At 41.0% G+C, this 16,985-nt stretch overlaps 1 protein-coding gene across 5 annotated transcripts; it reads right to left on the bottom strand.

Annotated features, from left to right (window-relative positions):
• Positions 1–466: 466 nt before the first annotated feature.
• UBA52 (ubiquitin A-52 residue ribosomal protein fusion product 1) lies at positions 467–8,421 on the bottom strand. 5 transcript variants are annotated; one of them, XM_026699059.2, is made up of 5 exons: positions 8,283–8,421; positions 7,154–7,272; positions 5,709–5,795; positions 4,800–4,902; positions 467–701 (listed from the first exon to the last, which is right to left on the bottom strand). In XM_026699059.2, exons 2-5 carry the CDS (start codon positions 7,254–7,256, stop codon positions 608–610), a joined length of 387 nt encoding a protein of 128 aa, XP_026554844.1. In that variant the 5' UTR covers positions 7,257–7,272; positions 8,283–8,421; the 3' UTR covers positions 467–607. The 5 variants fall into 5 exon arrangements, with proteins under 5 accessions (XP_026554844.1, XP_087776665.1, XP_026554845.1 ...); XM_087920539.1 differs by having other exon boundaries at positions 7,154–7,264; positions 8,088–8,294; XM_026699060.2 differs by having other exon boundaries at positions 8,098–8,294.
• Between the last annotated feature and the right edge of the window lie 8,564 nt (positions 8,422–16,985).

Here is a 16,985-nt window from a genome sequence, read left to right as displayed (position 1 = left end):
TCGGAACACACACTGGGAAGGATGCCAAATTCAGAGAGGAACGATGTATTTCCACACTTTGTTTCCAGCACTGGCCCACACACGTCTGTCCTTTTAACCAGTTCTCACAGCTGCAGCCCATAAAGAGGATCAAGGCCCTTTCCTATGGGCCTTTTCCCCCATAGACCACCATGGCCTCTCCCTTATCCTCTCCCCCTGTGTGCCCTAGCATGGAGAGGGGATGGGCCTGGGTCTTCCTCTGACTGCCCAGCCGGCTTCTGCCCTTCCCCAGCCTCCTCCTCAACCCCCAGAGCCACACCCACACTCCCTGTCTGTCTGTCGGCTGTTCCTCCTCTCCCTCAGAGTCAGCCTCCAACAGGGGCATGACAATAACTAAAGCACTCCCTTTATTTCTTTTACCACCTGGAGGCCTTGCAGATAACCTATAGCTGCGGTTCAGGCAATAAAATGAAGAGGGAGAGACAAATTTGGTGCACTGAATGTTTATTCCAACTGGCAGGGGGAAAATGGCCTCCCGCGAGAGGAGGGAAGATGAATCGAGTTGCCTAAGGTACACCACAGCCTGGTACCAGGAGAAGGGATGGTGGCGGTTCCCGTCATGCTCTTTTTACTTGACCTTCTTCTTTGGGCGCAGGTTGTTGGTGTGGCCACATTTCTTCTTACGACAATTCACAGCACGGGGATGCAGGCGGGCATAGCATCTAGAAGGAGAGGAGGGGGGGAAACAACCCCGAGAGGAAGTCTTGTTACTGGTGTCCCTGGCACAGGGACTATTCAAAGTTACAACGGCACTGAAAAAAAAGTGACTTACAACTGGTCTTCACGCTTATTACCATTGGAGAATCCCCAGTTGTGTGATCAAATTTGGATGCTTGACAACCAGTATGTATTTACAACAATTGCAGCATCCCAGAGCCATGTGATTGGCATTTGAGACCTTCCCAACCAGCTTCCAACGAGCAAAGTCCATGCAGGAAGCTGGATTTGCTTAATGACTGCATCATTCACTTAACAGCTGTAGTGATTCACTTAACAGACATCGCAAAAAAGATCATAAAATCAGAAGCAATTCACTTCAGCAATAGAAATTCCGGCCCCGACTTCCGGTTGTCGGCTTTGCTGAAAGCAGGATTCGCCTCTCTGCGATTCCTGCTGTGCTAGCCGCCTGGTGCCTCCGATTCTGACGGATTTGAGGCTAAGGCTGCCCTGTTGGGGCAGCTGAAGAGAGGGGGGATCCGGATGGGGGTGAGGGGCACGCAACCTCCCCCCCAGCCGGCAATAACCCCTTTTCTCAAGACGGTTCCAGCGGTGGTCTTTTATGGCCACCATAAAGAAGCCGGCAATTGGATAAAGAATGCGCAGGAGGGAGAAGGAGTTTTTTTTTTTAAAGAAAGTTTTTTCTTGGTCGAACTGGGACCTTAAGGATATATTTAACACCTGGGAAAGTAATGACTTGGAAGCTATAATGTCCCCGATTGATGTTTTCAGCTGCGAAGAAAAGTGACGAAAAGGGGAAGTTACTCTCCCTCCCCTATGGAATTAACAAATGGACAAGGGAAACCAGCCTTTTGGTAGAAGGTAAAACCTAAACTCCTTTGTTATAAGTGGGAAGGGAGAGGCTTGGGAAAACAAATTTTTACTCTAAGACTTTGCTGGAGGAGATGCCTTGAAGATAAAGAGAATTTTCTTTCCCTAATTTGACTTCACCCCTAGAAGAGAAACTGTAAAAAGAAGAAGCTTCTACTCTGCCTGGACTGTTTGATGACTGTGGGACTTTGGGACTTTTGGGAACTGTTTTAAGCCTTGAAATAACTGATTGGTTTAAGAAGAGGATACAGAAAGAGAAGAAGAAACTTTAAAATGGCTCTATCTCTTGATGAACTAAAAAAACTATCTAAAAACAAAGAAAGAAGGCAAAGATGTTATGGGAGAAGCCCTTTGTTTCCTAGATATGGCGCTTGCTATGTGTCAGCAAATTAAACAACAGCTGGAAGAAATCGAGGAAGAAGAAGCCATTTTTAATGAACTAAACAGTGTGACTAAGAAAGAAAGGAGAAAGAGAGGAGCGAAAAGGAAGGACTTAAGAAATAAAAAAATATTTATGAAAGAGAAAAAGAAGATGCAAAAACAACAGAATGCTAGAAAGCAAAAGGAAAGAGGAATGCAGAAAGGGAAATTAAGAAGACAGAGGTTTTGAGAGGAGGGGGTAAAAAGTTTAGGCGGGCTAAGAAGGAAAGGGAAAAGGGGGAAAAAGTTACAAAGATATAAGACAAGATGGAGATAAGGAAATTTTTTTCAGGGATAATGGGTAATATATGGGTTTTTTTTTAAAAAAAGGGGGATTCTGCAAAGTACACATGAGTATTGTAATAGTGGTATTTGTATTATAAGTAGATAACCAGAACTTTTTAAGATCTAATAAAAGGCTAAAATATCAAGGTATAACCTTAAAAGGTTTAATAATGAAGGATAATAAGTTTTAATAAAATACTAAAGGAATGTTTAAAATATTAGTTTGAATATAGAGTTTAATGGATTAATGTGTTGATTGTTATGGATTTATTATTGTAGTATTGGTTTTTGAAATAGTAGAATGTACTAAGCAGAATCTGATTGGGATTTAGGTGTTATTTTAAATTTTAACTTAGGGAATGATAGAAAGGCATCATACTCCATTAGTGATTCCAGGGGAAACTATTCTTTCTTAAATTGGAAATGAGACAGATGTAAATGGAGAAATGGACAAAAGATATAAAAATATTTTTAAAAAAAGCAAGATTAAATATATAAAACAGAATTAAGATGAGGCAAAAGTGGAGAGGAGTTATATAATAGATATAGAATGGTAAATAAGATGGGTAATGGTATATAAGAAAAGTGTGAATACAACTGAGTCCATACAAAAAAGAGGTAATCTGGGGTCGTTACTTTTAGAAGAAAGCTTTATGTTTTTATGTCTGTGTTTTGTGTGTGTGTGTTTAATTAAGAATTAAATAATAAAATCTCGGAAGAAGACTAGATGAGAATAATTATAAACAAGCCAGAGGAAATATAAAGTTGATGACTGGATAGCAGATAAATCAGAAAGGAAATATGATTGAATAATGATTAAAGAGAAACAATGTGGAATTTGGTAAAGGGAATTTACGTGTTTATATGGAAATGGGATAAATTATAAGTATGTGATATAAAGCAATATGTTACCTGCCTTGTAAGGATCTACAATGGAAAGAGGTTTTATGTTTTTAATGTTTAATGATGTTTTGTCTTGTTTGTTTGTTTGTAAAATCAATAAAACTTGTTTAAAAAAAAAAACAAATTCCGGCCCCAATTGTCGTCATAAGTTCAGGATTACCTGTATTTAATTTTAGTTTTACATTGTGTGTTTTCTCCAGGAGCTCAAGAGAACCTCTCTTCTTTTTATCCCTATAAATAAAATCCTTGGTGAGGTCAATAATCTAGTCCCTAAAGCATCTGGACCTTCCAGTTTTGCACCTGGGGACGAACTGTGATTGCAGAAACTGCTCCTGCCTTGGTGTGACACAGATGAGCCAATGGGAGAGGGACCCACACTTTCAAGCTAAGGTTAAGTAAACTGTGGTCCTCCCACTGGTGCTGGACCCAAGCTGCTCATCCCTGACTTATCTGGCCAGACTTGAGAGAAAATGAAGTCGAAAATACAGTAAGATGCTTTTTTTTTTTAGTTTCTGCACGCCTGTCCTAAATGCATACCATCTTTATTTATTGCATGATAATACAAACACTACACAATGCAAGGTTTGTGTTCAAAAATAACCTGCCAGTAGTTGTTTTTGAATTAAGTTTGAAATGGCTTATCTGGTCCCCACTGGAAATATTCCAGCACTATATCAATCCTGGAACTGCCCAAGCTCTAAGGGTCTTTATTTCAAAGTTGAAACACCATTTCAACTTCAGAGCATTTCTGGAAGTGAGGAGGAGGAAGGGGAGATTTATATGTTGCAATATAACTCCCATCAACTATAAAAGTTATAAAATGGGGCATTTTGAATTTGAAATGCTTGATGCAACCCTTACAATCTACCACCAAGAATTGAATGCTGGAAATAAACAAGATGCCTCATTGTTCACACTCCCTAGTAGAATCTTCTAGAGAGCAACTTCTGCCCACTATCAGGAGCAAGAAATTAAGCTTGGATTGTATATTTATTTTATTTAGCGTATGGCAAATACATGGACTTATAGTGGTTCAGATGTTAATGTCCAGGGTGGGTGAATTCAGAGTGTCATGGAGCTGACCATCGAAAGGCTGAGAGCGCCTTCTTGATGGTAGTTGAGTGCTCTTTCACCTTTGGATTGTATAATGTTATGGGTTTGCAAAAGATACAAAGGTAGGAAAAGCAGACCCTAACAAGATTATTTTACTGACTTGCTCTATAACCGTAATAAAGATTAAAAATGAATGATTTTACTGATGAAGGTGTTGTCCAGAACCCAAACCGAAGTACAGTAAAAATGACTGCCTTTCACTTTTTGTCACAGCTATTGTAATTAAGCTGTAAAAATGCAAGCAGTCCTTGGCTTGCGACCATCCAAAATCAGGTTGAACCTCCCCAAAAAGCTATTCAATATCTGATTTTGAAATTACGCCACAGCAACCCAATCCACATGATCATGTTTTCCAGCAAAAAAACCACCCATTGAGTAAAATGGATTTGCTTAATGACCCCTGGAAAAAACGATTGGGCGGTAAGTTGAGGACTATACGTAAGAGCCTGCACCATTTTCCTGGAACCGCCCGCGCACGCCATGGGACATACTTGCGGCAGATCATCTTGTCGCAGTTATACTTCTGGGCCAGCTGGCGGAGCGAAGGCTCAATGATTCCTCCACGAAGACGCAAAACCAAGTGAAGGGTGGACTCTTCGGTAGGGAGAAAGACAGAAACAAGATTAATGGGACTTGGGATCTGCCATTCTAGAAACCAGACACCAGAAGCCAAGGAGAAACTGGAAACCCCAGGAACATGGAACCCAAAATGTCCTTCAATTGTTCCATGTTCCATATTAAGCTCTGCAAAGTATCCAGGGCCAGAAAGTATCTTTTTCTGGCAGTGAGCTTGGAGATCGACAGTGAAATCACAGCCAGCTGGACAAACAGAAACACTGCAGTTGCTAGCCAAGCTCCCTGCCACACAGGACGTTCTGTCATCCTTCAGTCTTGCCAGTCACCCTAGCCCTATGCTGACGATAATGAGTATCATGTGAAAAACAAGAATATTTAAATATTCTCAGAAGAAAACACAGCAAGGTCAATGGGAGTATCCATTTATCCTGCCCATGATCTAACCTGTCATCCCTAAGCAACATTATTCTTGAATGTTAAATCAAGTAGGTGGAAATTTCAGCACACCTCAATAGCTGACTGTATCTTGGAGTCTACCTAGTCAGAAATGAGACTCTCATTTCAACTGTCATGGTAGCAAATTCATTTTTGTATTCATCCTTCGGAAACAATCAAGACTGTGATTGCCTAAAATATTTAAATTAAAAATAAAAGCCCCCTCTTTTCTACCAGCTGCAAGGGGTTCTTTCTAGAGGGAAGAGGCACTGAAACTGTCTTAAATTCAGCTGATCTGTATGTGTGTTTCTGGTAGATATGATGCCCCATATAACCAACCAAGGGTAATTGAAAACCTTCTCTAAATGGAGGAGGAGTAAGCACCATACCTTTCTGGATATTGTAGTCTGAGAGTGTGCGTCCATCTTCCAGCTGCTTTCCCGCAAAGATCAGACGCTGCTGATCAGGAGGAATACCTACAAAACAAAGATGTTGTATGGAAGTCAATTATCGAAGGCAGACATGGGAGATATTTGTATTTATTTAGACAAAACCAACCAGTTTCACATAGTTCCTTCTTTCAAGTAAAGCTGCACTAGACCATGGATGGACCTTAACAATTGGGCAAGACAAGTTTAAAATTATTTTTCTGCATGCGATGGAAGAGAAAGCATAGCTTGCTTATGACCAAGCAGAAGTCTCTAAGTTTCAACAATGTTGTACCTCTCAAGGGAATATTTGCACTTTAGTAGCATGCTGAAAATGTATGTTTAAAAGTGACACTCCCACATCCTTACACAATGAGATAGGAGGAATCTGAAAGGAACTCATAGTAAAGATGGAAGAACTCCAAAATTTTGAGGACCCAAAATCCTGGCCATGGCCCTGAGGACACAGATAAACTTCCAAGTACTTCAATGACCTTCTAAAAAGGATGCACATGACCCACTATCTACAAGGAAAATAAATCCTTCCATTCTCCACTATCCTGCCAGAGCTGAAACAGCTTCTTGGATGAGAAGTGAAATGTCTTCAAAGAAAAAAAACAAGTAAGTCCAGTTGCCTCTTGAAAAAAATCATCTTTGGGACAAGCATGACCTGAATGACTTGAGAATCTCTACAGACTAAAGTCTTGGCTGTTAACTATCTCTCTCCAATTCTAAAGTCCACCTTGCTTCTCACTGTATACAGAAGGATGTAAACACATATGAATCAGTGGGTCTGCTTCTTAAGATCTTTATCCCAAGACCTTGTTGAGAAATTCTCTACATTACTTTAAAGTCAGGAAGATGATAGTCTGGGCCTGAGCTTATCTATGGAAGTTCTGAATTAAAGAACATTCTCTTGCCCAAATATTTGTTTTGGCTGTCTTTTCAAATCATTTTGCTTTCTTACAGATTTTATCCATTATAGAAGTCACAGTCTAGAAAAAAAAACGTTCCTGTAACTCTTTCTGGAACAGAGAATACACAGATCAGAAAGAGTACAATCAAGCAAGAAGTCAATCTTTTTTAAGCCCCAGCAGTCATGACTCTTTCCAGTCTTCCCCAACAAGTGGTATCCCTGACAAGGTTTGATTAAAAACAACCCCAACCACATGGCAAGGGATAAATAATCATTTTGGTCACAGGAATCTGAAAAGTAAAGCTCCATTTCAGTTGGCAAAGCTCTGTTTTCATCTTTAATGTATACAGAAGCCCAATTAGCTCCCACCACAGCACAGTTCACCAGATGGCAACTCTGGAACGTCTCCAGCGCAGGCAATCCATCTGTCTCCTGGAAACAGGCAAGCTGTTCCATCAGGTTGGTATTTAATCTCAGGGCCAATGCTCACCTTCCTTGTCCTGAATTTTTGCCTTCACATTTTCAATTGTGTCACTCGGCTCCACCTCAAGGGTGATGGTTTTGCCGGTGAGGGTTTTCACAAAAATCTGCATTGTGGCAGCTGGTTACCTGGAGAACGTAGAGAAGTGACAAGTGAATCAAGGCCCTTTTTTAATATAAAAAAATCTTCCTCCCCCTGCCCAGGAGGCGGTAGCATCTGATAGCAATAAAACCCAATTCTGACATCACTGTATGCACCACAACCCACATACACTTCTCTATTTATGTAGTAATTCCTCCTTTTCTACAATGTTTACATTTGTGCCTTTTTATCCATATTTAGATCTACAAAAATAATCCAGATCAGTGTTTCTCAACCTTGGCAATCTGTGTGGATTTAATCATCCACAATCTAACTCCCCCTGCTGCTAGGGGAATTATGGTAATTTGAAGTCCTTATTTTGAACTTGAACACTGCCTGAAAAACTGTAGACATACCCACCCACATATATGGTAATATATTAAGAACACGGTAGTACCTGCTTAACAAATTGCCCATTCTCTTTTTTTATGTTATTTTGTGAGAATGGACTTACACAATCCTATTTCTTGCTATATCTTCTGTATTATATCTATATATATTTGTCTATAATCTTAAAACTACACCTCTTTTTTCCTTATATAACTTTACTTTAATCCTTCCTTATGTAGAGTTTAAGCATCCCCCATCTCTGTACTTATATAATAAATACTACCCATATAATGGCAGCCCCAACTCTGGCTGAGCCCAACCAAAATCGGAAGGGAGACCACCAGGAAGCCCCAGGAGGGGTGGGGGCGAAAGAGGGAGTGGCTAAAGCTTCCCAGAATGGTCAGCCACCCCTACTGTTGCCAGGGAAACCACATGGTTGCGTCCACGAACTCCCCCAGAAATCGAGCTCGACTTCATCTAACCTAGTTAAAAGTATCTGTTGATAATCGACAGACGCGTATTCAAGTTGTCTTGCTGTTCCCGGGTGGAGAATCGCGCAAGGACGCTTTGTAAAACGGGCCGACAAAGAAGCAGGTCCGTCCCACCCCCGACACAAGGCCCGGCCCGGCCACCCACCCTCCACGCGCCTCCAGCAGCCTCTCCTTACCGAACGGAAAAGAGCGAGTCCCGGGCGGAAGCGGAAACCAGGCCCGCTTCCGCCAAAGCGCTCTTCCCTCTAAGCCCCGCCCACCCCGCTCGCCCGCGGCCTACCTCACAGTCGTTGCCCGGGTTACCACGGCAACGCCTAGGCCTCAACCACGCCTCCAGAAGCAAGGCGCTTCTTAGAGTTATGTAGAAGAGCGTTGCAGCTTTTTTGGGGGGGAGTGGGGGGTATTGTGAGTTTCTCGTTTCTGAAGATGAAATCTGACGCCCCATCAATAGAGGCTTGCAAGAAGAGACCGGACAATAATTTGTCTGAAATGGTATAGTGCAGGAGTAGGGAAATTATGGCCCCTTTATGACTTGTGGATTTCAACTCCCAGAATTCCTGAGCTAGCCATGCTGAGCCATGTTGGCTCAGGAATTCTGGGAGTTGAAGTCCACAAGTCATAAAAGGGCCATAGTTCTCCATCTCTGCATAGTATAGTGTCTCCTGTTCTTGCAGGGGATTGGACTATATGACCTCCCATGTACCTTCCAACTCTAATAGTCTATATTTTCTCTCTCTCTCTCAGAACGATATGAAGAACGGTTGCAGGAACTGGGTATGGCTAGTCTAGTGAAGAGAAGGACCAGGGGAGGCATGATAGCAGTCTTCCAATATTTGAGGGGTTGCTACATAGAGGAAGGGGTCAAGCTATTTTCCAAGGCACCTGAAGGCCAGACAAGGAACAATGGACAGAAATTGATCAAGGAGAGAGATTCAATCTAGAAATTTCAAGAACAGAAATTTTCAGGAACAGAAGTTGCCTTTGGAAGTTATGGGAGCTTCATCACTTGAGACTTTCAAGAAGAGATTGGACTGCCATCTCTCAGGAATGGTGTAGGGTCTCCTGCTTGGGCGGAGGGTTGGACTAGATGGCCTACAAGGTCCCTTCCAACTCTGATAATTTGTGAATCTGAGAACATTTGTAAAAGAAGCAAGATTTATTGGGTGGTTAGGGTGGAAATCTTACAATATCTAAAAGTGCAATGCTATTATTCTAAGCTGCCAGATCTGAGGTGCAATAATTGGCATTTTTCTGCCTCCTTTGCTGTCATCCAGTGATCCCCTGGAGCCTGGCAAGCCCTGGAGACTCTACTTACCCCAACTTTGCCTGTCTCCAAGATTTTTGTCCTGATACATAAGTTCATGTTTGCCATGACCAAGTGATCTCCCCTTCAGAGACTGACCATGTCAGTTTAGCTTTTCAAGAGCAACCAGAGTTGGTTAGATGCTACCACCCATTAAGAATAAAGAAAGATAGGATGTAAATCTAGAGCAATTCTGGGATGTAAAGTCCACGTAGCTTAAAGTGGCTGAGGTTGAGAATCATTGATCTTGCCTAGAGCAAAAGAAAATAACAGGCTGGATTAATTTAGACAATACGCTGATCAACAAAGCCTTGTTTACCAGCAACCTTATGTCTTAGTACCATCATGAACCCTGTTACTGACTCCTTCAGCAACCTGCAGTCAGGGAAGGAGAGCAGTGTACCACATTACAAGATTGTTGTATATTTATTTTCTCAAAATTATATCTTCGGTGCTGTACATGTGGATAAGGAACCTGATAATGAGATGCTTAGGACTGATTATAGCATTGGGGTGCCAAATTTTAAATATTTAACAGGGGACATAATGCTGGTAGCTTGTGCTGGATACACAAGTGGCAGCTGTCACTGGGGTTTCCATAGTGTCTGCTTTTCAGATAACCATGGAAACTGGACTCTAGGGAGCAGCTGGCTTTGTGGATTACCAGACTGGCATTGAGTGGAGCTGATAAGAATTTGATCTCTGAATTTGAGAGAAAGAGACTTTTACTTTTGCAAAGGGGCTTCTTTTGTCCCCCCCCACACCTCAATTTGACTCCAGGTAATTCAGGCAAAGCAAAAAACATTAAGGGGGGGCGGTTTAAGTCTTTTTAAACAAATGATATATACATTTGGTATATGTGATATGTCAGAAAGCAAGAGATCAAACAATAAAAACATTGAAATGAGCAGTGAAAAACAAGTAATTCTAAATAACATTCCACAAGTGGCAAATTTATTAGTTTTGCTACTCTTTCCCAGCTGGGTTTGTATCTTTCTTTAAATTTGGGAGCGCATTCAAGGACTTTCAGAATAAGTTCTCTATTGTTTTAGTGCTGAAAAGACAAGTTCTCACATACCAAAAGAAACGGCCTTGGCTAAGAAGATGAAAAAAAAATTTTATCCTGAAGTTTTTTTTTTTTTTTAAGGCCTAGAATGCTGTGTTAAAAGTGCCAGATCACTTTTTTACAATGCTAAAAAAATGAAGCCTAAAATTCCAGGCCCCAGATTTGTGGATTTAATCAGCAGGTTGGCAGAGTCTCTGATCTTTCATGGGGACTTCAATCTTCTCCCAGCTGGCTGGAGCTTGACACAGCTCAGAAGTTCATGGGTGCAAAGGACTTGATGCAAATACACAGGATAGACCTGGTTCTTGGCTCAGTTGCACCATAATCTCAAGGTGGAGGACATTACCATCAGCCCTCTTCCAAAATGAATTATCATTATTTTTCAGCTTGCTTGGACTTGGAAGGGAGATAGGTTTATTAGTTTGGTCTACCCCAGATACTTGATACTAGGCTAGATCAAAAGCACTTGGGGGATCCTGAAATCTTGGCGCTTTATGTGAGATCTTAACTCACCCATAGCTTCTGCTAAAGGAGGAGGTGGCAACTGTGGCCTAGAAGACATTGCACACATCCAGTTTGTGCACCAACATACTGACTGTCACTGGACCAAAAAGCCTTCCTTCTGAGTTCCCCCTCATGCCCTGGTCACTTCACAAGTGGGCTACTGTAACACACTTCTCATAGGGCTGTCCCTGAATACCCCACGGAAGCAACAACTGGTCCAGAATGCAACAGTATGAGGAGTGATGGTTAGACCTTACTATGGCTGTGTATTACCTCTGGTTTGTCAGTTGAATTAGTTACAAGTAAGCTTCTGAGTACAGGCAGTCCTTGACTTATAACCCAACATTTCTGTTTGGAAGCGAAACATTTGTTAAGTGAATATTGCCCCATTTTACAACCTTTTTTGCCACAGTTGTAAAGTAAAACACTGCAGTTATTAAATTAGTACCATGGTTGTTAAGTGAATCTGGCTTCTCCATTGACTTTGCTTGTAAGAAGATCATAAAAGGAGATCCCATGACTCCCAGACGCTACAAATATGAATCAGTTGCCAAGTGTCCGAATTTTGATCACATGACCATGGGAATGTTGCAATAGTTGTAACTGTGAAAAATGGTCATAAGTCACTTTTTCAGTGCCATTGTAACTTTGAACAGTCATTAAATGAACTACTGTAAGTTGAGGGCTACCTGTACAACTCTACATGATGGCTATTACCTAGAAGGCTGAAAGATATAAAGAATGGTTGCTGAAAGTGAATATGTCTAGTTTAAGAAAAAGAAGGACTAGGGTTGACAGTCTTCCAATATCTGAAGGTCTGCTGCTACAAAGAAGAGCTTATCAACCTCTTATCCAAGGCACCTGAAGGCAGGAGAAGAAGCAATGGATGGAGACTAACAAAAATATAGAATAAGTTATCCTAGATCAGTGGTCGCCAACTGCTGGGCCGTGGCCTACTGGTAGGCCATGAGAAAATTTTGGTGGGCCACAGAGAAATCTCACCCCTACAAAGCAACCCAGGCTGCGCAGAAACAAGGCTGCACCTCCCACATGGCCCGTGGGAACCCTCCCTGTCCACTCACTCCTTACCCGGTAAACTTGCCTGCTAAATTGCTATTTTTCCTTTTTCCGACCATCATCTGTTCTGCTGTGCCAGGAGATTTAGATTAGCCAGGAAGCAGGAAATGTTGGATATCTTGCTTTCTAGGTAAGCACAGCCGAACCTCCCTTAGGACTGACTGAAGGTTTGCTTGCAAGTAAATTCAGTGCAGACGCAAGGCAAGCAAATTTGAGAGACTGAGCTAGCTGATGGCAGATAGATAGATCACTGAATAATTCTGTGAGCAACTCAATCTGCCTGCTTTGCCTGATTTTGGATAAAAGTTGCTCCTTTTTAATAAAAAAATTCAACATTTATATATTTATAATATTTACACACACACCATGCCCAGCCAGTCACATGACCACCAAGCCACACCCACAAATTAGGCCACGCCCACAGAACCAGTTAATGGTCCCTGGGATCTAAAATTATGAGTTTGGTGGTCCCTGAGGTGGTCCAAAATGTTGCCGACCCCTATCCTAAATCATAGTGACTAGAGATTCTGGGAGTTGAAGTCCATCTATCTTAAAAGTCATCAAGGTTGAGAAACACTGCTTTATAGCTTGGCAGTCCAGCTGTGTTAGCCCTACCTTACATTAAGTCACTAAGGGACTGCCACAAAGAAGAGGGAGCCAAGCTATTCTCCAAAGCACCTGAAGGCAGGAGAAGAAGCAACGGATGGAAACTAATCAAGGAGAGAAGCAACCTAGAACTAAGGAGATATTTCCTGACAGAACAATCAGTCAATGGAACAACTTGACTCCAGACATTGTGAATTCTCCAACACTGGAAGTTTTTAAGAAGAAATTGGACAACCATTTGTCTGAAATGTATAGGTTTCCTGCCTGAGCAGGGGGTTGGACTAGAAGATCTCTGAGGTCCCTTCCAACTCTGTTAATCTGTTATTCCTTCTTCCTCCTATTTTCTCCACAACAACTCTGTGGTGACTTGGGCTGAGAGAAAGGGATTAGTCCAAAGTCACCCAGCCATCTTTCAAGGCTGTTGTTGTTGTGGTTGGGCATTATTAGGCATTATTATGCAATGTGCAGGAAAGGAACTAGAACATTGGAGAAAAAAATTAGGGCAGGAAAGAAGAAAGAAAGGAAATGAAACTAAGTCAAATCTAATTGATGACCAATTGGCTGTTTACTTTAACAAAATACTGAAAACCGTCAAGATCTCTACTGTACACCACTGATTGTTGAGCAATTGTTTAACACAGAGGCCTCCAAACTTGGCAAGTTTAAGACTTGTGGACTTCAACTCCCAGAATTCCTCTTCCAGTCATGTTAGCTCAGGAATTCTGGGAGTTGAAGCCCCCAAGTCTTAAACTTGCCAAGTTTGAAGACTCTTGGTTTAACACATCCTCAAGTCAGAGGCTATCCATTTCTTTGAATATCACTTGCTAAGGGTGGGGGGATAATATGGCCAGCTAAGGCAAATCACTGGTTACATTAATTGCAAATTAGTATCTCATCAGCAGAGTTCTTATGATATTGTCCAACAGAGGGTGCTGTAACTCCCAGAATGGTGTTTTTTGTCAACAAGCATCCAGCGAAGATAATTGAAATTTGTGTTTTTCGCTATTCTTTTTTGAGAGCAAGCATGTTTGTAAGTTGTGGTGGGTGGTGGGTGGGTGGGTGGTGGGAGGGAATCTGGCCATTGCAGCTGTTGTCCCCAGCCTGCCACCAATATAATTACAATCCTTTTTCCTCCCAACAACAGAACTGTTTTTAATTTCTGTCATTTCTGTTATTTAATGTTCTACAGACTGAAAAATATGAGAATCAACTGCAGATTGGAAAGAGAAATAAATTACACTTCTGCATGCCCACACATTGAGTCCTTCCTCAGTCTAGTAATTCCAGATAAGTTGGACTTCAACACCCATACAATTTTTCATCATGACAGTTATTGAAGTTAGTACTTCTCAGGAACCATGGGACCTACTTCTAAGGAAATAGGCTTGGATGATACTGTATTGAAATTAAAATTTCATCAATAAAACTTTATATGAAACAATGTGTGATATACATAGTACTTTCTCTAAGGGAAGGAAGGAAGGAGGGAGGGAGGAAATATATCAGTTTAGTATAGTGATTATATATATGCCTTATACTCACACACACACACACATATATATATATATATATATGTATGTATGTATGTATGTATGTATGTATATGTATATGTATATGTATATGTATATGTATATGTATATGTATGTATGTATATGTATATATTTGTTTTCTGAGGTTCTCACGGGTATTTGTATGTAGATCTTTGGTTATTCGGGTTTTCTCCGCATAAGATAGGAAGTATCCAGGCAACGTTTCGATGAAGTCTCATTCATCATCTTCAGGCTTGTGTCTTTGGCTCTGTGCTTCTCTGTGCTACTCTGAGAAGCACAGAGCCGAAGACACAAGCCTGAAGATGATGAATGAGACTTCATCAAACATTGCCTAGATACTTCAATCTTACAGGAGAAAACCCGAATAACAAAGATCCATATATATATATATATATATATATATACACACACACACACACACATATATATATATATATATATATATATATATATATATATATATATATATATATATATATATATATATATATACATATACACATACACACACATACATATACACACACACAAATACATATTTTTGACACCCTTTTCAGCGTATAATGAAAATTACTGTTTTTCAGATTTGGAAACTTGAAGATGTGTGTACCAACTCCCAGAATTCCCTAGCAAGCATTGCTAAGTATTCTGGGAGTTGAAGACCAAATGTGAAAAATGCCCTGTCAAGGCAAGTTTACTTTGGTAGCTGATTCTAATGAAAATTAATGGAAACTCACCAGAGAGATACTCATTCAGAATAAGTGATACTAACTTCACGTGTGTCATGACGTATGTAGCAAAAGGGAAAACCTTTGATTGCATGGTTTATTTATTTGTCAGATTTAGGTACTGCCCATCTCAGTCTGGGCAGTGTACAGTTAAAAACATAAATACCATATAAAAATGCAATATATCACTAAAACCAGCTAGGTAGAAACAACAATAACATAAGTTAAAAATTAAAAGGTGGAGGGGAGGACCTTAAGCTGCCATCCATCCCCTAGGATATTAGATTTAACAGAATAATAAAGTTGGAAGGGACCCTGGAGGTTTCTAGTCTAACCTTCTGCTCAAGAAGGACACCCTGAACCATTTCAAACAAATGGTTGTCCACTCTCTTCTTAAAAACCTCCAGTATTGGAGCAACCGTAACTTTTGAAGGCAAGTTGTTCCACTGATTAATTGTTCTCACTGTCAGGAAATTTCTCCTTAGTTCTAAGTTGCTTCTCTCCTTGATTAGTTTCCATCCATTGCTTCTTGTCCTGCCCTCAGGTGCTTTGAAGGATAGATGGACTCCCTCTTCTTTGAATGCAGGGTCATAAGATTTTTGTGGAATTTAATGGCTGAGAGTAATGGGGTATTTACATTTTTAAATTGTATAGAGATTATTGTATGGTCTGTTGTGTTTAATTTTATTTTTCTTTCAATGGTGTTGTCCAGTTTTACTTGTGGAAGAGCACCTCATTTCGTTGCACCCGCTTGCAGTGTAATGACAAATAAATTCTTATGTCTTATGTCTTATGTCTTTGTGGCAGCTCCTCAAATATTTGAAGATTGCTACATGTCAGCCCCATTGGAAGACTGCTATTATGTTTTTTTCATTAAAGCTCTTCAAGAACGAAGCATCTTCAAGACCTCTTCAAGAATGAGGCATGACTGCTACCCAATGGTTCAGAAAAACCACTCAATCCTGCTTGTTTGCAAACATTCTTGAGGTTTGATATATCTCCACTCTGCCCATTGTGGACTGCTACAACTTTTTTTTTCAGTGTGCCATAGGTTAGGACAGCAGCCCCCCAATCTTTTGGGCACCAGGGACAGGATCCATGGAGAGAGGTTGTTCCACAGACCAGAGTGGTTCTGTGTGCTGCCTGCATCCCACAGATGGAGCTTCGCTTGTTTGCACCAGAGGTGATATTCAACAGGTTCTGACCAGTTCTGGAGAACTGGTAGCGGAAATTTAGAGGAGTTCGGAGAACCGGCAAATACCACCTCTGACTGGAGATTTTACAGTATCCTTCAACTGCCACACCCACCAAGCCACACCCACAGAACCGGTAGTAAAAAAAATTTGAATTCCACCACTGGTTTGCATGGATCCGTTTCTGGCATGTCAGAAAATAACTGTAAGCAAAAAGAAAAAAAATACATAAAATGGTTTGCTGGATCAATTCTGGCCCATTCTGATCAATTGTAGCCTCTGGATGTTTTCCAAAGGGAGATACATGTAGACTCTATTGCAGTGATCTACCGAAAAGGCAACCAAAGCATGCATGCCTGTGTGTACTGCTCCTAATCCAGAAAGGGGCATAACTGGCACACCGCACAACGTTGTGGAAAGGCCTTTTTGGACACGGCAGCCACCTGCTCCTCAGGCTAGAGCTGTGAGTTCAGAAGGCTCCCCAATTCCACACTAAACCCCATCCAAAACGAAAGATGGAAAACCACTGGAACTAAGAGGTTTTATGGGGAGGGGGAATGAGAAGGTGGGCGGTTTTCTTTTTGCTTCTATTAATTCTTTGTGGTTCCTTTTGTATTCTTTGTAAGATGCTCCAATACTTTTGGAATGGAGCAACATGGCAACAAGAGCCATAAAAGAAAGAAATTGCTCTACTCATCCTGCAGCATCGTCTTACCAAGGTGTTGTAAAGTGGTAGTATCCTGTGAAATGTTAGTTACCACTTTATAATGACCTTGGTAAAATGGATGTCTTGGAATATTGCATCTGATTTTGGTTGTCACGAAACTCTGGTAACACTCTGGAAAGGATGCA

This window comes from Pseudonaja textilis, chromosome 1, assembly GCF_049901715.1.
Source record: "Pseudonaja textilis isolate UNSWEBS1 chromosome 1, rPseTex1.2, whole genome shotgun sequence".
In the NCBI taxonomy this organism is placed as follows: domain Eukaryota; kingdom Metazoa; phylum Chordata; class Lepidosauria; order Squamata; family Elapidae; genus Pseudonaja; species Pseudonaja textilis.
Note: the sequence above shows the minus strand (reverse complement) of the source record. Positions and strands in the feature narration are given on the sequence as shown.